General features: G+C 39.6%; 1 protein-coding gene across 1 annotated transcript in view; it reads left to right on the top strand.

The window, feature by feature from the left end:
* Positions 1–22,407, top strand: part of DNAH5 (dynein axonemal heavy chain 5) — a 291,972-nt gene that overhangs the window by 242,145 nt on the left and 27,420 nt on the right. Inside the window, 8 exon segments of the mRNA XM_023513078.1 lie at positions 851–965; positions 1,457–1,647; positions 7,939–8,060; positions 10,147–10,296; positions 16,160–16,405; positions 18,541–18,760; positions 20,097–20,302; positions 20,924–21,127. Of these exon segments, the coding sequence (XP_023368846.1) occupies positions 851–965; positions 1,457–1,647; positions 7,939–8,060; positions 10,147–10,296; positions 16,160–16,405; positions 18,541–18,760; positions 20,097–20,302; positions 20,924–21,127 (1,454 nt within the window).

The following is a 22,407-nucleotide window of genomic DNA, read 5'->3' on the forward strand; positions in this document are numbered from 1 at the left end:
GAGGTCTCACTCTTGCTCAGGCTGGTCTGCAACTCCTGAGCTCAAGGGGTCCTTTTACCTTGGCCTCCCAGAGCACTAGGATTCATACAGGTGTGAGCCACTTCCCCCACCCAGCCTCTCATAGACTGATTTTTAAGTTAGAAAGAGGGAGAATTTTTTAAAAATACCTGACTCCAAAATGGTGACATCTGAGCACTCAAGGGTCCCTGGTGGAAGACTAGAGTCTTGTCCTGAGTAACACAGGACAGCATTTGTAGTTTTGTTTATACTCTCTATATCGAGAATGTAGTTCTGTAGTCCCACAGGGGATCTTTATCCTCAGCCACATACCAACTCGCAAATGATTTCGTACAAGAAACATCCGCTGAAGACTTTTTTGATAATTTATCATTCTTCCTGAAAAAATAATGGAGATAGTGTCATGAATTGGTGGAGAGGCAGGAGCATCATCAGGGTGTGGCTGGTTTTGCAAACCTGTTTTGCAAGGTTAGGGACAGCGCCATCCTGACACTTGAGAATGAGGTGGCTACATTGCTTGCCGAATATTCCTTTGGTTGCCTTTTCTACCTATGATAAAACAGTAAAATATATTGGCAAGGGGTCTAGAGATGCTAAAATGAAAAATACCACTTGATTAACACAAAGAACAGGCTAGTTTTACAAATTTTATAAGTAGGACTTAAATATACTAATAAATGAGCATTGTTCTGGGTCCTACTGCTGGAAGGCAGCAGGGATAAGACATAGAAATAGCAGCTGTTATTTCCTTTTAGACTCTGGGCTGATGCGTTTGCCTGGAGCATTCCTTTCCTCTCTGGTTGCACCTGCAGCCTTGCTCTTTGTCTTTCAGTTGCGACACGGGGCAGCATCCTCTACTTCCTCATTACTGAGATGCGCTTGGTTAATGAGATGTACCAGACTTCGCTGCGCCAGTTTCTGGGTTTGTTTGACCTTTCCTTGTCCAGGTACGTCTGTTCTCAGGAAGCCAAGCTGGATTCTCTATCTGTGAACTGGAATGATGACATCACATTCACAACTTCTGTTTCCTTTGTTAGAGTCTTTTTCTTTTGTTAGTCCAAGATGAGTGTAATTACCAATGTGTTAAAAAGTCATTCTGACTTGTCATTTTGTGTCCAGAGAAAGCTCTATCAACTAGTCATCCATTAATTTGATTGCTTTGGCTTCATGTATTTCCATTAAACAAGAAAATCCCCAAGATAATGTTGTGAGTGATATCACCCTGCAGGTAAAATTGATTTAGACAACACTGAGGGTTGTGTTATATTATTTCATGTTGAGAAAACGCTTGTTATTTTAGATTTAGGAGGCTTACTCTTGATGTGTAAAAATATGAATTGGTCCCCCAAAGTTGCTTATTTTCTGTTAAAGATGCCATTTTTATAGACAATTGAAAAGGGCAGTGGGATAAGCCTGATGTAAATGTTCTCTTCCCTAGGTCTGTCAAGAGCCCAATTACAAGCAAAAGGATTGCTAATATCATTGAGCATATGACGTATGAGGTTTATAAGTATGCTGTCCGAGGTTTGTACGAAGAGCACAAATTCCTGTTCACCTTGCTGCTTACTCTAAAGATCGACATCCAGAGGAACCGAGTGAAGCATGAAGAGTTTCTCACTCTTATTAAAGGTCAGTGTAACAGTAGGAAGTATTATACACAGGTGAAGGTGCAGGAATTATTGTGGAGGCCCTGGGCAACACTTTTGTTGGTTATAATAATTTTTTTTCTTACATTTAAGATTGTGTTTATATGAGATATTTCATTTGCTCATTTATTGAATGAATATTGAATGTTTACTGAGGACTTAGTGGGTATCAAGGCATTGAATAGGTATTTGGTACAAGCCAGTGAAAAAAACTTTTTGTTAAGCATATGTATAGTGTGTGTGTGTGTGTGCGCGCGTGTGTGTCTGCATTAGAATTTCTATAAATTCTTACTTCTTTGAGATGTAGTAACTGAAACAGAACCGGCTGTTACCATCTTTGCTTCCATCTATTATCTGGTTATATTTGAAAAATTCCTTAGTGGATAGCTTAATTAATTTGTTCACTAGATAAGAATTGCAAATTTCAGAAAATGTAGAAATTAGTATAAGTGACATTTAATGGCAGCCATCACATCTTTTTTCAGAAATTATAATAAAACCCCTCATATTATGGTTGCACTGGGAAATAAAAGTGATGTTAAATGAAGAAAATTCAAACAAATTTTGCTAGGTTCATAAATTTCATGCATTTATCACTATTATTTCTGAGGCCCCCAAGGTGAGCATTGTAAAGGTCCTTGTCATCCAGACCTCAATTCAATCAGGGATATAAAACTCCTGAACAGTTGAATAGCAAACAGTGAGATCGAAGCAATAATAAAAAATCTTCCAGCAACAGCAAAGAGAGCCCCAACTAGATGAGTTCACAGCCAAATTCTACCAGATCTATAGAGAAGAACTGATACCCATACTGAAGAAATTGTTCTATAATACTGAGAAGGAGGGATTTCTCCCCACCTTATTTTGTGAAGCCAGTATCATCTTGATACCAGTGTCAGGAAAATAAACCACCACCACCACCACAACAACAACAATAAAAAAGAAAACTACTGAACTACTGACCAATATCTTTTTTTTCTTTTGCAGTTTTTGGCTGGGGCCGGGTTTGAACCTGTGACCTCTGGCATATGGGACCAGTACCCTACTCCTATGAGCCACAGGTGCTGCCCCCTGACCAATATCTTCTATGAATATAGATACAAAAATCCTCAATAAAATACTATCCAACTGAATTGAGCAGCACATAAAAAAATAACCTGCTAGGACCAAGTGGGCCCTATCCCAGGGATGCAAGGATGGTTTAACATACATAAATCAATAAAGGTGATTCACCATGTGAACAGAAGCAAAACCAAAAACCATATGACTGTCTCGATACATGCAGAAAAAGAATTTGACACAGCCCGGGAAATGCTCAGGGAGCAACCCCCAACCACTCTCCTCCTTTAACACCATTCTTTTCACCTATCAAAAGTCATGTAGCCCATGCATATTTTCCTTGTTATCCACAAGTGCCCAGTTTTTCCTCTTTAAGGTTGATCTCTACCCTGTGTGCTAAGATTTACCCATCTTTGTTAAGACACTGTATAAAGAAGGCTGTTTCCACAGTTCAGGTGCTGGCCGCAGCCATCAGTTGCGTCAGTCCTCCTGACCCCATCCTCTCTCTCATCTCGTGTGTATTTTGTTCTTGTGTGTGTCCCTCTTCTTCATTTCCCACTTTTCCGCTCAGGTCAACTCTCTATCCTTGCACCACATCATGAGAGGTCCCTCTCTTACGCTGGTAAGAAACAAAAAACCCTCAAAGAAGTAGGTACAAAAGGCATAGAAAACATCTTAAAATAATAAAAACCACATTTGAATAACCCACAGCCAACGTCATGCTGAATAAGGAAAAGTTGAAAACATTCCTTCTAAGAACTGGAATGAGACAAGGGCTCCCACTGTCACAGTTTCTATTCAACATAGTGCTCCAAGTGCTAGCCAGAGAAATCAGGCAAGCGCAAGAAATAAAGGGTATCTAAATAGGAAAGAAGAGTTCAAACTCTCACTCTTTGCTGATGACATGATCTGGTACCTAGAAAATCCTAAAGACTCCAAAGAGATCCCTGGAATTGATACATAACTTCAGCTAAGTTTCAGAAAGTAAAATCAATGTGTACTAATTAGTAGCATTTCTACATGTCAAGCAGAGAGTCAAATCAAAGGCTCAATACCATTCATGATAGCTACAAAAGAAATAAAATGCCTAGGAATATACTTCACCAGGGAGGTGAAAACTGAACTATGAAACGCTGAGGAAAGAAATCACAGGGGACACAGATGCTTATGTATTGGCAGAACCAACGTTGTTAAAATGTCCATATTACTCACAGTGATTTAGAGATGCATTGCAATCCCTATCAAAATACCAACATCATACTTCATAGTTCTAGGACAAATAATTCTAGGCTTCATTTAGAACCAGAAAAGAGCTCATATAGGCAAAGCAAACTCTAGCAAAAAGAACAAATCTGGAAACATCATATTACTAGACTTCAAACTATACTACAAGGCTATTGTAACCAAAACAGCATCATATTGGTATAAAAATAAAGACATAGACCAATGGAACAAAATAGAGAATATATAAAACCAGATACAAAACCACCTTATCAAAGCCAACTAATCTTTGACAAAACAGACAACAATATACACTGTGGAAACCAAGCCCTGTTATATGTATACAGGGTGCTGGGAAAGTTGGATAGTCACATGCAAAAGAATAAAATTAGATGATTTTTTCTCACTGTTCACAAAAATTAATTCAAGAGGGATAAAGGACTTGAATGCAAGACATGAAACTATAAGAATTCTAGAGGAATTCTAGAGGAAAATGTACAAAAAACTTTTCTAGGTATTGGCCTAAGCAAAGAATTCATGAAGAAGACCCCAAAGGTCAGCAAGAACAAAAACAAATAAATAGCGTTTGAGCAAAAAAAAAAAAAAGTCCAAAACAATAGATGCTGGCAGGGATGTTGAGAAAAGGGTATGCTTATACACCGTTGGTGGGACTGCAAATTTGTACAACCTTTATGGAACCTATAGACCTGCCATTGGATCCAGCAATTCCACTACTGGGTATCTATCCAAAGGAAAAAAAGTCTTTCTTCTATTTTTTTTTGCCTAAGGTAGACTGTCATGGCATCATAGCTCACAGCAACCTCCAACTCTTGGGCTCAAGTGATCCTCTTGCCTCAAGTTGTTGCCTTGGGTAGACTGCCTTGGTGTCATAGCTCACGGCAACCTCCAACTCTTCGGCTCAAGTGATTTCTTGCCTCAGTTTTTCTATTTTTAGTAGAGATAGAGTCTCATTTTTTTCTCAGGCTGGTCTCAAAGCAATCCACCTATCTTGGCCTCCCAGAATGCTAGAATTACAGGCGTCTTCCACCACATCTGGCCATGGAAGAGAAGTCTTTCTGCCAAAAAGACACCTGAGCTTAAATGTTTATTGCAGCATGATTCATAATTTGAATGATGTAATCAACTCACATGTTCATCATTTCATGAGTAAATTAATAAAATAACATATATGTACCCATGGAGTACTAAGCCATAAAAGGAGGAATTAATGCCTTTTGCAATGATTTGGGTGGAAATAGAGGCCATTCTAAGTAAAGTATCTCAAGAATGGAAAAACAAACACCACATGTAATCACTATTGAATTGGAACTAACTGATAAGCACAGATGTCCATGGTAGGAAGGAAAACTTGCTGGAAATCAAGCAGAGAGAAGGGGAGAATAGGGGAGGGACAAAAATCTATCTAATGGGGGTAATGGACATTATTTGGGTGATGGGCACACCTATGGCTGTGACTCAAGCACACAAAAGTGATCTATCTGTGTAATCAAAAACGTTTGTACCTCTCAATATTTCAGAAAAAAAATCTTGGCTTTGCCACTTTCTTGATGTTCCTGAGAAAGTCATTTACCCTTTTAAAACTTCAATTTCCTCATCTATAAAATAAAGATAGTAAACTCTACGTAATAGGGTTTTTGAGAATTCACACAATTGGTGTAAATATTGGTCCACAGAATATGCTCAGCTAATGGTAGGCATTGTTATGTTATCTTCAGTATTTTCATTTATTTTGATTGGTCTGATGTTTGTTTTAGGTTGGACAGGTTTTTATGGGTCTTTGGTATTCAACACTGCTTTATGAAGCAAAGTTACAGAGTATTCTTCTGAATATGAATATGTTTGAAATCTATCCTTTAATATGCATAGTTAGATTGAGAGCTACCTGATAATGTAAACTCTATTTGTAAGCTCCTTCATATCATTTAATATAACTTAAAATGTTATTAGGATAGTGCTATCGTCTAAATGTTTGTATCTCCCCAAAATTCATATGTTGAAATTCTAACCCCCAAGGTGATGATATTAGAAGGTGGAGCCTTTGGGAAGTGATGAGGTCATGAAAGCAAAGTCATAATCGAAGGGATTAATGCCCTTTTGAAAGAGGGTCAAGAATGATCCCCATCCCTTTCCACTGCTCACCCCTTGTGAGGTTGCAGTCAGAACATGGCCATCTACAGACCAGGAAGTGGGCCCTCCCCAGACGCTGACTCTGTCAGCACTTTGACCTTGAACTTCTCATGCTCCAAAACTGTGATAAATAACTTTCTTTAGTTTATAAGGTGAGTGGTTATAAAAAAACACACAGAATATGATGTTTTCCTCATATCTGGGTTGGGAAATGATCAGCCAAGATGACTTGCTAAGTCTGCCTTAGCTCTGACTCTTTATGGCTGTGTGGTATAACTTTATAGAGCTTGCCTTATAAGCATGTATCATTTTTACAAAGTATTATGGTAAACACCTAAATTTAGTTTTTTTCCTTTCAAAGCAATAGTTTGAAGAAAGAAGGGAATGGAATAATTCTCAATCATCTTGAGAATTTATTTTGAAATATTCCTTTCTCAGCTGTTTTATTCAGCAGGAATCTAATTAGTCTGGTACCACATTATTCAGAAATATGTCCCTTTCCTCAGATTACAATCCTCCTTTGTGCCCCATTATAAACTTTTGGAGTAGGCAGGATATTCGTGACATAGTTATAATGCACTAAGCAATGAATAATGCTTTAACCAGAAAGGAATCCTCATTCCTTCTGTGGATGGCCTTTTCCCTCATCCTTTTCAGTTTGTTGGAAAATGGATGTTGCCATGGAAATTGGTGCAGCATTTGTTCTATACAGTGCCATTGTCTTTAGGTCTTTAACTACTGTCTAGCGTAAAACAATCTATTTTTATTTTATGAGCATTTCCACTGAATTGGCTTCAGGGCCACACTTACCTTGTTGTTATAAGTATACTAAGATGGATTTGTCCAAAGATAACAATTTAGTGCTTTATATGGTGCCTGGATAAAATAGAGATTGATTTGATAAATATCTTGAGTGTTATTCATTTATAACCTACTATGTTAAAACAGTAATTTTAAAGATTGATTATATCCTTTTATGAATAATACTTAGAGCATATTTTCTTTGAAATTATTTAATGGATGTTATTTATTAGACTGTGTATTATATACTATAGGAGATTTCCTAACTGTTGAAATATGATTGTTTGCACATTCAGTTTTCCTGAAGTGGGCAACAATAACACTTTTAAGGTGTCATTTATCTTATTGTGCTGTATGCATTATATAAGTTACACAAGCTTAGGTAAATCATTAGCAAAAAGATGGGAACCAGTATTAAAAGGGAGTGTTCAGACAGCTTGAGACTCTGTCTTAAAAAAAAAAAAAAAGAGTAAATAAAAGGGAGTGTCCATTGTCACTGGATTGACTAAACCTAAGTGATAGAGCACAGAGCCCTGGAAGTATGCTCAAGATGGATGTAAATAATACACTGATTTACAGTGAGAATCCTTCCAACAAATATAGCGCCAATGACATTTCTAGATAAATTCCTAATTTCAAATGAGCTTTGAGCCACACTGAGCAGTTCTTAATATAGACAGGAGGGCTCATTTAGCGACCCTCTACCTTGTCGTCAATCCCTTCTGTGTGCTTTACACATACACATCACAAGACCAGGCTTTATTATTCCCAGTTTACATATTTGGAAATAGAGACAGATAAAACGCCTTGTTCCAGACCTTGGTCAGGTGGTAGTAGGGCAGAGTTTGGCACCTGCCTAGTTCCAAAATTGTATTACTGACTATTAAATGTGTTTTACTAAAATCATCCATTCAGTTATTAAATTTTAGAGCATGGTCTTTACTACAATTTTTATTTATGTGAAATTTAAAATAGTTTAATAATTTTAACTAAATAGATTGGTTTACAGTAAAGAAAGAAAAATCTTATACTTTTAATTTCAAAGGTGGTGCCTCTTTGGACCTGAAATCCTGTCCTCCCAAACCATTTAAATGGATCCTTGACGTGACTTGGCTGAATTTGGTGGAACTGAGCAAACTCAGGCAGTTTTCAGATGTTCTTGATCAGGTAACTTAATAACTTAAACACATGTCATGTTGAGCGGCGGTCTGATTTATCATTAGAAGAGATTTATCCATTCTTAATGCTGTCGCTTAAAATAGTAGTATTTGTCCTTGGCCTCCCTTAAAGTTCCCACACTCTAAAAAGCATTCTTCTGCTTGTTATGGACTGGTCTAGCAGAAACTTCCTGGGCCAGAAGTCAATGTCATCAATGGGAGATCTACAAATAGAAAAACAAATCGATTCAAGTAGATTAAATAACTAGAAGAAGCATTTTACTAATAGATGGGTTTATAGAAGGCCTTCTTTCTAGAGATAAAATGAAAAGGAAAATGAACAGCTGGCCTCTGAAGGCTAAATTCTCTTTCTTGCCTCCTGTTTCTTTCCCTCTTTTTCTTTTCTCTGCTCTTCTCACTTTACAGACTTAGGCATCCAGGTGTGGCTCCCATTCACGCCCCAGGCCTCTTCTCTTTAGAACTTACCGTCCTTCCAGAGTCAGCCAGCTCCTGATGAGTGCTGTATGTGTTGGAATCATAGAAGCTGAGAATAGAGGGTTGAATTCGAACAAGCCAGGAAATAGGTTCTTGAAAGTCAGGTGCCCATGTAACCATATAGAAGTGAGACTGGCAATCAGGTAGCTTTATTAGTTATATATTGAAGACTTTTTTTTTTTTTTTTTGTTCTTTGACCAGGAAGTGTCTTCAAGTTGGTTTTTGACTTTCCCAGTTTAAGTTGACCAGATGCTTAGGTTCAGCTATAGTTGTGTGTTTTAGCTTATGATTGGGGATGTTTGTTATTATTACCATGTACTTTAGGTATGAACAATTCTTTTGACTTAAACAACTTTTTTTTTTCTTTTTGTTGAAACAAAGTCTTATTTTATTGCCCTGGGTAGAGTGCCATGGCATCATAGCAACCTCAAACTCTTGGATTCAAGCAATCCTCTTGCCTCAGCGTCCTGAAAAGCTGGGACCACAGGCACCCTCTACATCAGCCGGCTGTTTTTTCTATTTTTAGGAGAGATGGGGTCTCACTTTTGCTCAGGCTGGTCTTGAACTCCTGAGCTCAAGTGATCCATCCAGACTGCTAGGATTACAGATGTGAGCCACTGTGTCTGGCCAACAACTTTGTTTTTAAAGTTGTTAATGTGCTTTAGTTTATCCCCCATGGAGGAATCCTTAGTGATCTCGACTGGACCATTATCCTTTGTTCTAACCTTCTGGACATTATGTCTTATGCCTGAAATCCTTCCATATGAAGGATTCTTTATTATTGAAAGAGGTTATTATTTTATATTCCTAATTTATATTCTCTAAATATGAACCTGAAATGATTTTTCTTTGATTAGAATCCCCCCACAAATAGAATTGAGGCTTTAGTCAAATGGGAAATACCAGAGAACATGAGGTTATATTTATCTGTAGTTGTTATTTGTCTGTTCAACATTTTTGACATGCTTGTTTATGTAATGGCCTTTCTTTGGCTTTTTGAGCTCCAGAGGATAATGCACCGTGTCCTTTTATTCTTTACTGATTGCCTAAAGGTAGTAGGTATCTGATCATCCATTTGATGATACTAAATGTTATGTCAAATTACTCTGGATTAATAGAGTATTGACCAAAAGTCTTTTCCTTCAATAATAAAGATGTATTAAATATCTTCCTTTATGTGAGGAATGATTCTGGGAAATGAAGAAACATAAGTGAGTGAGACTTGGCTCTTGACAGGAGAAGATTTGGTAAAGCAATTTACAACTTGCTTGAAATATTGAAAATGAGTTTGCATTGATTTCTTTATTCTTTACACATTTGTTGCCACACACATAAAGAAGAAATTAAACTCCCCAGGACTCTCCCTACTTTGAAAACTGGCTTTAGGTGTGGATTTAATATAGACTGATTTTAAAGAAAATCATATTTGATTTTAGACTATCACACTTTTTGGCACTGGAACATAAAATAAAATGAATAGTCAAGGAATATAATTCACACATGCCTGGAATGATCAGAAGGTTTAATGAAAGATATCTGTGAACTATTACGAAAAAATTTTTGCCTGGTGTGACAAATTTCTTATCTCATGATATTTTCAGATATCAAGAAATGAGAAAATGTGGAAAATTTGGTTTGATAAGGAAAACCCTGAGGAGGAACCTCTTCCAAACTCCTATGACAAATCTCTTGACTGCTTCAAACGTCTTCTCCTCATCAGGTCCTGGTGTCCTGACAGAACCATTGCCCAGGTAAAGAGTAGATGTTTACGAGAAAAATAGGAGAATATATGTACTCTGTGCATGTGTGTGTTCTAGACAGGGTCTTGCTCTGTTGCCTGGGCTAGAGTGCAGTGGCGTTATCATAGATCACCATGACCTCAAACCTCTGAGCTCAAGCTGTCCTCCTGCCTTAGCTTCCCAGGTAGCTGCGACTACAGGAGCATGCCACCATACCTGGCTAATTTTTCTTTGTTGTTGTTATAGAGACAGTGTCTGACGATGTTGTGCAGGCTAGTTTTGAAGTCCTGGCCTTAAGCAGTTCTCCCCCATTGGCTTCTTAAAATGCTAAGATTATAGGGATGAGCCTTTGTGGCCAGCCAAGAGCATATTTTAAAGGAAGCTTTTCTTTTAATACAAAAAATGTTAATTTCAATGAGAATTTTCTTGCAAGCCTCTATGTAATTTTCTAGCAATTCAAATGTGAAAAATGGAAAGGCAAGCAACAAGTAAATGCCTGAGGCGCATTATTAACCTTCTTTGTTCCACGTGGTCCAGTTAAGAGTAGATGAGAAACCCTGATTCTCAGGTTGTCATACAGGTGTACCATAAGGAAATGCATTATTCTTCTATATTATCTTATATTAATTTAAATCTTATATGTCTGATCCATTTTGCTTGTAGTAAAATAATTTTTCTCTTAGCAGAGAGAATGTAAAAGCATTAGGGTAGAGGATAGACCGGAGGGAAGGACAGCACGCCCATCCCAGGAAAATGTCACAACCCTACATGTAAGGAAGTAGGTTTTAGATGTAAGTAGGCTGTCCTAAAGCTGAATTTTACTCATGGCTTAAATGTGGATCCCACCTTCAGAAAATTCACCTTTTCAAAGGCCTTTAATCTGCTAGCCTAGTATCATGGAAGTTTACCGACTAGAAAGACCTGTGTGTTTCCTTCACAATTAAAAGCTGAATTCAGTATTTAGCACAGGTGGACTCCTCATGGACTTTCCACAGAAGCCCTGGAGGCACCCCTGGCTGGGGTTTATAATGGAATACGAGGTGTTTTCCTCTTCACTGTCCAGAGGGGGACTTAAAATCTTATGGAGTACCACCTCCACATCCTCTCCGGTACTATGGAGTCATGAAAGCAACTGTGTTTTGATGATTTATTGAGAAAGGAGAAATGAGTTTTGCAATTCAGGGCACTGAAATCCCCTTTCCTTTCATTTTTCCTTATCACCTTTTGTTATTTTTATCCTGCCCAAATGAATTTTCAAACAGTTGGCTTATGTAAGGGCAGTGGGGAAGGTTTGAGTAGTTTCCTTCTTTCTTTTTTTTTTTTTTCCCAGAAAACTTTCTGTAGTTCAATGCTGAAAGATAAACATTCAACCCCACTTCGGCCGTCTCTAGGCTCACCACGGCCATGGCCTCCTAACGGGTTGCCTTTTATTCCTTCTTGCCCATTGCCGCCTGTCCTGTACACGCTAGAAGAGTTGGGAAGATCAAGCTGTTCCTCTACTTTGCAAGCCCTGCCATGGCCCTTTCGGTAGCACTGAAGTCCCATATAATATTTAGAAGTTTCCTTTGGGAAAAAAAACGTTCTTTTCCCTGTCCTTTTAGTTTCCTTTTGTGATTTTCAACCAGACTGTGTTTGGGGACTTATGTGGGACTGTCTGCAACATGCACACGTCAGTCTCCCTTCCCCACAAGCAGCATCAGCCTCTGCCTGTTCTGTGACCGTGGTTGAGAGTAACCGTCTCCATCCAGGGCGCCTGGTTGCAGAAATGCCGTGCTCTCAGGGGGTGTCTCTTGCTTTATCCACATTTGTGTCCCAAAAATACTCAACGAAGGGAGGTCAGCACAGGCAAGGGGGGTTATATGTTTATTTTTCCTCTACTCAGAGGTTGAGTCTATTTTATTGGTACCATGTATTGGGACAAAAAAGGTTCTTCAGAGTTGAGCGAAGAGTGCAATTGTGATGTTCTATTTCTGTTCATGCCAAGGAGGTGTTGGCTTTCTTGCTGGCCCACCCCTGAATCAGTTCTTGTGTGAGCTATTCTGGACTTCCTTCTGACCCCAGCTGGTCACTTACTCTGTTTTGCCTCATGGTCTCTGTATCTGTGCCTTCTGCATGGGACACTCAACGCTCAGACCCACCTAGCTGTCCAGTTTGTCAAGATAAGTCCCACTCTGTCATCCAGGCTGCACCTTGTTGCTCTGACATATTCATAAGGGAGCCTTCTCTGACATATTCCTGCAAGACTGATCAGTATGACAGTTTCTATCACCTTACAAGTCATGAATCCTCAAAACTAGTTTACTTGCTATGACTGGCTCAATGTAGGTCTCATCTTTGGGTATAGGAGCAAGTATCCTAAGGTCACATGTTTACTGCTCTTCCCTAAAACCTGTTGCATTACCTGTGACAGATGGGGAGGAGGTCTTGGGCCCAAGATACTTTTTCCTTTTTTTTTTTTTCAGGAGAATTCTCTGGGTTGTGGAGACCTAGTAAGACCTCCTGCTTGCCCAGTGAGATAATACAAGGTGTCGGATTGAAATGGAAGTAAAGAAGATAAGAAATGCACTCTTTCCAGCACGCATATGTGTGTTTCTGGAATTGCCACATCTCCTTCCTAACGTATATGTGCACCGTAAACTTATTACAGCCTTAGACTTGAGGCCACTTTGAACCATAGCTGTGACCCCATTTGAGAATATCCCTTTTCCAGAAACATCTCCTTTCTGGGTGAAATTCAGTCACAATTTCCATTATAAATAAAGCAGCCTTCCCCATTTTTTATTCTAGGGGTTTGGTAAACTAATGCTTGATAACAAAATTTAGCTCCCTGCCTTTTTAAATTCAGCTGGTAAGAGTGGTTTTTGTGTTCTTAAATGCCTGAAAATAATCACCAGAAGAAGAATATTTTGTGACATGTGAAAATTATGTAACATTCAAATTTCAGTCTATAGAGTTTCGTTGGAACAAAGTCATGTATTGTCTATAGCTGCCTTCTGCTCCAATGGCAGAGTTGAGTAGTTGCCACAGAGATCATTTAGCCAGCAAATCCTATAAGAGTTACCCTCTGAACCCTTAGTATTCTGCTGTGGCTTGGATGGTAACGTCTGTCTAGGGTCTGAGCTGAGTTGCATAGCAGTACCAGTCGTGTTGAGCTCCTCACTGGGGTAGAAGCCCCTTTAGTCCTGATGAGCACACGACAGAGATGCTGCAGTGATGGCAGGTGACTGTGGCTATGAAGCAGCCACAAGTGTGCAACGCCACAGTACTCAGCCTCTGACGCCCATCCTGATCACAGAGCTCACTTCCTCAGTGATGGTGACTGAATGTGGATTTAGAGAAGACTTTTGGAAATCAAAGGATGTGTCAGGCAGACTCTTTAAACACCTGCCAGAAATCTGCAGGAAAATGTGAGGGGCATTTTTATCCAGGCTAGAGACTTTGATACTGGGTCTGGCCAACCTACAACAAACACCGCAAGGTACACAGTGAAATAGCATGTCGTGCCCCAAAGTCAACTGGGCTGAACTCCACTCCTCAGCGCTCCTCCCACCACTGAGAGCAGGAAAGGAGAGGAAGGTTGGAATGTGCAGCCATCTCTGTGAAGGAGGGGCTCGCCACTGTTTGGTCGTTTCATTGCCAGTGGTCTAGCCCTGGCAGTGGGGACTCCGACCTGGCGGGACTTTGGGGAGTCAGATAGTGTGCCTTTCCTCAAGGAAATTTTGAGATAGTTGCCAAGGCAGGAAAACCTGTGTATGCTACCAAGTTGGCATACCTCTTAATCTGCCATTGATACAAGGGACGAGATGTCATGAGAAGGAATTACAAATTTACAAGCAGGATGAGATTTACAGTAAAGCAGCCCAGCTCTTCCTGAATTAGCTGCTATGAGTTTAGGGAAGGAGAACACTCATATTTTTGTTTTTAGCATTCTCATGAGGAAGGTGGATATTTCATGAGAGACTGGTTTAAAAAGAGACACTTTAATAATAAAGTGATTTGGCTCAGCGCCTGTGGCTCAAGCGGCTAAGGTGCCAGCCACATACACCTAAGGTGGCGGGTTCGAGTCCCCAGCCTGGGCCCGCCAAACAACGATGATGGCTGCAACCAAAAAATGGCCAGGCGTTGTGGTGGGCGCCTGTAGTCCCAGCTACTTGGGAGGCTGAGGCAGGAGACTCACTTGAGCCCAGGAGTTGGAGGTTGCTGTGAGCGTGATGCCACGGCACTCTACCCAGGGGGACAGCTTGAGGCTCCATCTCAAAAAAAAAATAATAATAAAGTGATCTTCCTGATTCCCTGGTATGTGGAGACTCAGGGAATCAGGAAGGAGGACCACTCTGGTCATTCCACAGTCTAGATCCATTGGCACCCACTTCCCAAATCTTACCAAGGTGCATCCGAGATGGTAAGTCAGAAGATTCTCTTCCTGTAGCCTCTGCCCTCCAACTCTAACCTGCAAAGAGGGGTCACATGCTGGGGAACACCAGACCAATTTGTCAGTGCAGAGGCTTGGGGTGCGACGATTGTTTTGAGAGAGAATAGGACAAGATCGTCAAGATGAGGGAAGACCCTGTATTACCAGCCGAAATCAGACTCTGATGCTTTTAAGTCAAAGACAACAGCTTACCCAGCTCCATCTTCCTTTTGATCAAGGTCTATCTGAAACCTCCTGCTCCAAGGGAAGCTCCGTCTGCAGCTATTTGTGTTTCTCTTGGAATCCGAGGGGAGAGGCTCACCCACTTGGCCGGTGGGAGTGTCACAGGTCATGCTGCACCTGCTGCACGGCCATGCTTGTTACGTGACAGTGATATTCTGGGGAATCTCCTGGAGAGAAACTTGGCTTTTGCCCACTTGAGGTGGAAGAAGACGTCAGAATAGGCGGGGAAATTTCTTTGAGAGGGTCTGATTATTTACGAGAGGGACAATACAGAGTAAGAGTCATGATCACTGTGGGATTTGTTGAAAAATAAGTTGTAACTCTTTTACCTCATTTGCAAAAGGACTATGTTGTTGCTAGAATTTTTCTTTTTTATCGTTGATAATAAAGTAGACAAATCCTGTGATATTGTATTGAGCATGGGTTTCATTCCAAACAAAGTTAACAGTGGCAGAGATGAGCCAAAGGTGAGAAGGGGTGATGGAAATGAGGAGAAGAAAGATTATGGATTAAATCTTTAAAAACTCATTCATTCATTCAGTAAATATCCAGTGAATTCACTCAATAAGTAGTCATTCAGTAATTATCTATTTGATAAGTACTACGTATCCATCAAATTTTAGCCATTGTGGCGCTTACTTGAGTTTTTGAATGCATGTATATTTGCCTTAAAGCATACCAAACAATGGTGTTTCCTAATACTTTTATTTTTCACATATGTGATCATTACAAAAGTTTTGAGACAGACTGTGTTGTGGTCCATTATTTCACTTACAAGAAACACAGTTGACAGTGTCCTTTCTGACTCATCCGTGCAACTTTCAACTTATGTGGCTTATGGGTGTTGCTGGAAGAGTTTTATCTATTATGTCTGCATGGATTTTATGTTTCTTAAGTTTAGTGTATCTCAGAACTTTCATAGTGAGCTGCATATGGCAAGAAGCAGCCTGAAGTGAGCTCCAGGCCAGAAGTCATACAACTTTGGATCTGGTCTTTTAAGTGTATGCTTGGGGTGGGGCAAGCAACACAGCCTCCCTGACTATCGAATGGCTATACAGACAGACAAACAAGCAAACAAGCAAGAAAAGGAAGCCTCTGTCCTGTTCCACCAGCAGAGTTACTTTGGACATCATTGAATTCATCCAGTGGATTTCGGGTGAGGAATACACAGCATTATACATGTGAAGGGATTGAAAGATAACCATCTGCTATTTTTGACAGGCCCGCAAGTACATCACGGACTCTATGGGAGAAAAATATGCAGAAGGTGTCATCCTGGACTTGGAAAAGACGTGGGAGGAATCTGATCCACGGACCCCGCTTATCTGTCTCCTGTCTATGGGCTCAGACCCCACGGATTCCATCATCGCTTTGGGGAAGAGATTAAAAATAGAGACCCATTATGTGTCCATGGGCCAGGGCCAGGAAGTCCACGCTCGGAAGCTCTTGCAGCAAATGATGGCAAATGTAAGGCAAATGTCCGCACTGTGCTGTTGATACTATGTTAGGGGAGGGCAGTGCAGAGAAAAGGAGTTATGAATTGCCGGGGGGGTTACGTGTATGTGCTGCCTACCATTTACCGAACAGGGAAAGGTATGAGGTCTTTTAGAAAATCTTCATGGAGAAACAGATACAAATTTAAAACTTTTTATGCTGAACCTTGACCTCTATGGAAAACTTATCCAGCAAGGACATCTTATTTCTCAACCAATTTGTATAATATAGATACTGCTATATTAGGATAAAAGCTACGTTAACAAGGTCTTTGTTAATTTCAAATTCAAAAGAAATAATGATGTAATTAGTAATCATAATTTCAAGCAGGTAAATTTTTAACAACTTAAATGGATCACTACTAACCTTCATTTTATCCATGTTTCCTGTTAAGTAGTTTAACTTTCAGTAAAATATTTTTTTTATTATTATTAGCATGCTCATGACTTTTAAAAAATTGTTTTAAAAAATTTCTGTCAAAATGGTTATATGAAAAGTTTGGACGCAATATGGCAGAACGAACCATCTACCTAAGAAAAATGGAAGATCTCTCAGTAAGATGAAAACAGAACATTGAATACAGAGTATGGGCAATCCCAATGAAAGAACATGGCTAAAAGATTCCTAAGTTTTCAGCTACGAAATTTAGATCAGGATTCACCTCTAGCTAGATAAAGGAAAACAACCAAAGCCTTCCCGTTGTTCTTATGTTTTGTATTTAATTTCTTCTTTGTCTTGAATTATAGACAGTGTCAGTTGAAATTTTTTTAAAGGCAAAAATCTAGAGGTGTTATTAAGCAGTACTGTATAATTTCTGAAGAAAATATAAGGAAATATGTGAACTTGAATTATAGACAGTGTCCGTTGAAATTTTTTAAAAGGCAAAAATCTAGACAAGTTATTAAGCAGTACTGTATAATTTCTGAAGAAAATATAGGGGAATATGTGAACTCCTTAGATGACCAGTTTTATATGTATTTTAGATCTGGTGCTCAGTTTGTTTTTTTGGAAAAGGAAATAACTCAAGCTACCCTAGTCAGTGATCCAAAGCCAGTTATAATAAAACCCCTCAAGATTGTAATCTGGACATTGTAGACGATTCTAGCAAAAATATTCTGTAGATTAGATATTGAGGAAATTTTTGTTGTTTGACCCCAAATTTTGCTTGGGCTGCTTTACATAAAGAATCTTCTTATAGAATAGTATATGCAAAATACATGCTTTATTATTCTCTAAGGCTCTTCCCCTTAGCGTGGTCAGAGTTTCAGGAAAGGTTCATCCACGTTCTAAAGGAGGTGGGCCTGGCTGCCAGGATTTTGAAAACTAGTGGGAGAAGGGAGGTGGCAGGTCTCACACTTCAGCAGGCAGGTTCTCCCACCCACATTTGGTGTGGTACCCGGTCCCTTAATGGGCCGAGGGTCTCCAGTCCAGACCCTGCCTATTTTGTCTTCTAAAGAAAATCAATTTCCTTTATTATTAGTGGAAGCGAGAGCATGTTGGGGGTAGACTTTCAATTTTCCTCTTGTAGCCGATCTTTTCCCTCTACTTCCAGGGGTACCTTGTGCCACCATTTCTTGAGACTTTTGGGAGTCACATGATACGAATCAGGTTGTAGCTCAGCTTTCGCTCGGAGCCAGTTTAGGATTCAGCTTTCTCGAGTCAATTTTAAATGCTGTCGATTTGTCTCCACCCCCACTGTTTTCTCCATAAGAGTTCATTGACCTCCTTCCCCCCCAGATTCCTTCATTGAAGTTTTAATAGAATTTTAGGGAGGGGGATGAGTTAAAAGTATGTTTTCAACCAATAATTTTTATCTTGAGGAATTTTTAAAAAATGTTTTGCTTTGGTTATTTTCATGGCAGCTACCATGCAGTATTATTACAATTGGTGTGTTTGTCTACTGTGGGAACAATGCCCAGACCAGGAAAAAAATACAGCTTATCTCAGTTAAACATTAGTGTATCCTTCCATTTGGCCTAGATTTAATTTAAAGAAATTTAAGTCATTTTTATTAAATTCTAGTTACTTAATTTCTAATGAATATAGTAATTTAAATTTCTGGGTAGAATACAAAATCAGCTCATTCCCATTTACTGTTGCTGACTTAGGGAGGGTGGGCGCTTCTGCAGAACTGTCATCTGGGGCTTGACTTCATGGACGAGCTAATGGACATAATTACAGAAAGTGAGACCGTGCGTGACGTGTTCCGCCTTTGGATGACCACCGAGGTTCACCAGCACTTTCCCATCACACTCCTTCAGATGTCCATTAAATTCGCCAATGAGCCTCCACAGGGCCTCCGGGCAGGGCTGAAAAGAACATACGGCGGTGAGTCTACAGGAGTTTTTCATACTTACATTATTTTCTTAAAGAGATCATAAAAAGCAGAATTAGATAGCAGACAGTTACACCAAGAAGTACTGTTATTCAAACTGATGGAGGCATGGTGGCCCCCTTTGGTCTCGTTCCCAGTGGAATATGCCCTGGTAGGGTGAGGGAGTCAGAGTTCAGGTTCCCTACCTTCTATTTTTCTATTTCCCCTAAGTATTGCTCTGCTTAAGGCTATGCTTGTCTCTAGCTAGACATCTACCTTTAGATGTCAACATAAAAACTGAACACTTCTGTCATTTCCGGTCTTTATGCTCCAGACCTATAGTGGTGCAGGAGCCTCTCCCATGAGCAGAGTCTAAGTTAAAATGATGGTCTGTCTGCCTTCTTTTCATTAGGGCCACGGGTAGGGACATGAGCGAAGTTAAAGCTCAAATAGCAGCAAAAACAAACAAAAATGGCTTTGCAATCACAACTGACACTGAGATTGTTCTCTCTGCTTTGACTTCTCCTCTGTTGTAGCTTTGTGTCTGGGACTTGGGGTCAGGGAAAGAGTGGGAAGGTTGGAGTCAGGAATCCTGATTATCAACCTTCCTGGTGACAAAACCTTTGTTCTTCCGAGTCCTAGTCACAGAAATAACCCGAGTTTCAATATTCTCATATGTAAAATAGGGCCAATAAAACTTTTGCGAGAGGATTGAAATAATTTGTAACTAAAACAGTTTGTTTTGTAATCTGGTAATAAGAAATATAATTATTGTATTTCAATCTGAAAAAATCTGAAGACAGTTTGGGGGGAGCTGCTAACAAGGTTCACATTCTTGCCCATCTATAAGATAAAATAAACATGGAAGGATAATGGCAGTAAAACATAAATCATATAATATATAATTATATATACAACATAATATATAAATATATAATAATGATTATTTGGGGCATGTAGTCAGATTGCAGTGGGCTCTTCTATGTATGCCATTTTAATTAACATTAAATTAGTTAAAAGAATATGTCCCAAATAATAGTATAATAGTAATTATTATTAGTAGTATTTTAACTACCATTATCCTTCTATCCAATTCCATTCCCACCTTATCTTGCTAGATTGGCAAGAACTTGTTAGAAAACTCTTTTCCTGCCCCCAAATCCCTTTGAAGAACTTTGAGAGAGAAGTAACCTCTGGATGCGCAAAAGTTAAATTATAATTGTCATGTGAATATAGTAAAAATAAGTGAAGTTTAATATCAGGCATTTACAAAAGATATTACTTATAAAATTATTACAAAATAAAGACATTTGAGAGATGATACATTTTTAACCTGACTGACCACGACAGGTGTGAGCCAAGACCTGCTGGACGTGAGCTCCGGGGCCCAGTGGAAGCCCATGCTCTACGCTGTGGCCTTCCTGCACTCCACTGTCCAGGAAAGGCGCAAGTTTGGCCCCCTGGGGTGGAACATCCCCTATGAGTTTAATCAAGCGGACTTTAACGCCACAGTGCAGTTCATCCAAAACCACCTGGATGACATGGATCTCAAAAAGGTACCGCTGTGCACGCCTCCTGCGCCCGTGGTGTGGGCGTGGGCTGTTGAGCTTCACTTAGGGAGCTAACCATCCAAGGGTGAGGATTTGCTGTGCTTGAGAGTCATCTTCAAGTCCTAGCCATTTGGGGCATACCTGCTTCTTGATTTCAGGAAAGAAAAAGGGAAAATTTTGATTATCCTTTTATTTCTCAAAGGAGAGTTCACATTTCAGATATGCAACCAAAAAAACAAACAAACAAACAAACAAACCTGTTGTGGGGGGTATGGGTGGAGAAATTTGTTTTTAAGAATATTACAAATTAAAAATGAGAGCTTAGATTGTGTTTGAAGTATGTGTTTTCTTCAAGAACTACTTCACTATTATCAAAAAGTGAACTTTTTTCTCTTACTATTGAAGTGTGAAACATGAAGAGAATCTGTCTCCGGTCATGGACACGAGCTTTGCGTAACTCTTCGTCTGCCTGTTTACTTTTCCTTCTACCCTTTCTCTTCACATTCCTGATGAAGAGGGACTGACTGAATGGCATGCGCAAACATGAATGGATGCATGTTACTTGGCAGGGAAAATAACTAGGAGACAGTGATCAGTTCTCCATAAGCACTCCATGATTTTTCCCAGGGCGTCTCCTGGACCACTGTTCGCTACATGATAGGAGAGATTCAGTATGGAGGTCGGGTCACTGATGACTATGATAAGAGACTGTTGAACACGTTTGCTAAGGTTTGGTTCGGTGAAAACATGATTGGACCCGATTTCCATTTTTACCAAGGGTACAATATTCCAAAATGCAGCACAGTGGACAACTATCTTCAATATATCCAGGTGTGTCAACTTCAGAATTTTATGCATAGAGCAAATATCTGTAGTCATTTGACCTTTTTGATATTTATTTACACTTCATATACTGTTCTTAAATTGTTAATGCTGATCTATACTAAAGCTTCTGCTATAGACACTTTCTTCATTTTTTTATATGCACCTGATGATTGAAACACTTATATTTATTCTGAGTGTGCTTTGTGTGAATTCTTTCTCCATCCTCCTTCTCTTTTAATGCTTCAGGGAGCAGTTTTCTTTAGGGAGATGACAGATGAGGCAGATTTAGAACCAGGAGATCTACATAAATCACCAAGGGTTCTCTGCCAGTGGGAGATCTCAGCTACCACAGAGCCTGGGGCAAAGGCACCGTCTAGACTCAATCTCCTCCTTTATTCCCTCCCATTGACTAATCTTGTTATGTCTATTCCTTAACCCTGCTCTAATGAACAGTGGTACGGATAGGTCCAGGAACCGTCTTTGTGTGTGAAAGCTTCCTGTAAGACAGAGTTTCTCCACGTCAGCACTCTTGACATCTGGGGTGGGATGCATCTCATAGGCTGTGAGGTTGGCCTATGCATCGTTGGATGTCTGTGGCGTCCCTGTCCTCTACCTACTGAGGCCATTATAGCCTCTGCCCAGCTGTGAGAACCAAAAGTGTCTCCCGACATTGCCCGGTGTCCACTGAAGGGCAAGGCTGTCCCCAGTTGAGAAACATTTCTCTAAGAAGGGGGATTTTGACAGGAAATTTGGGACTAGGTAGAGAAAAGAAATCTGATTTTCAGGGCAACTGTACTTTCTGTCTCTGTCCCCCGAATTCATTAGAACATTATTTAGCAGTGTCTTTGGTCTCTACCTACAATTTATCTCCGAGTAAACAAACTAAAGCACAAGGGCCCCCAAAGGCTAAATTTATCAGTATATTTATGGTTTTTTTGATATATAAATGTAACGAGTTTATCGTATATTACTACCTCTACATTTTTATTCATTTAAATAAATAAATTTATTTGTTTTGCTGTACTGCACTTGTCTTTAAATCATCAGCAGTGAATGGGCAATGTGCCTATGAAAGTATAAATTTAGGGGTGCCAGAGCATGCATTTTTGTATACTCCTCATTTCATAGTGCATTTGAGGTAACTCATAAAAAGACATAAATAAAGGAGGAGAAAGGTGGGAAAATATGAATATGCCAATAATTCAGTACAAGACTCACACATGTCAAAGTATAGGTCAATTTGCCTTTATGTAAATGGTTGGGGAGGTTTTGGCCTGCTTGATCTG

This window comes from Otolemur garnettii, unplaced genomic scaffold (genome assembly GCF_000181295.1).
Source record: "Otolemur garnettii isolate 467f Iridium unplaced genomic scaffold, OtoGar3 scaffold00033, whole genome shotgun sequence".
Classification (NCBI taxonomy): Eukaryota; Metazoa; Chordata; class Mammalia; order Primates; family Galagidae; genus Otolemur; species Otolemur garnettii.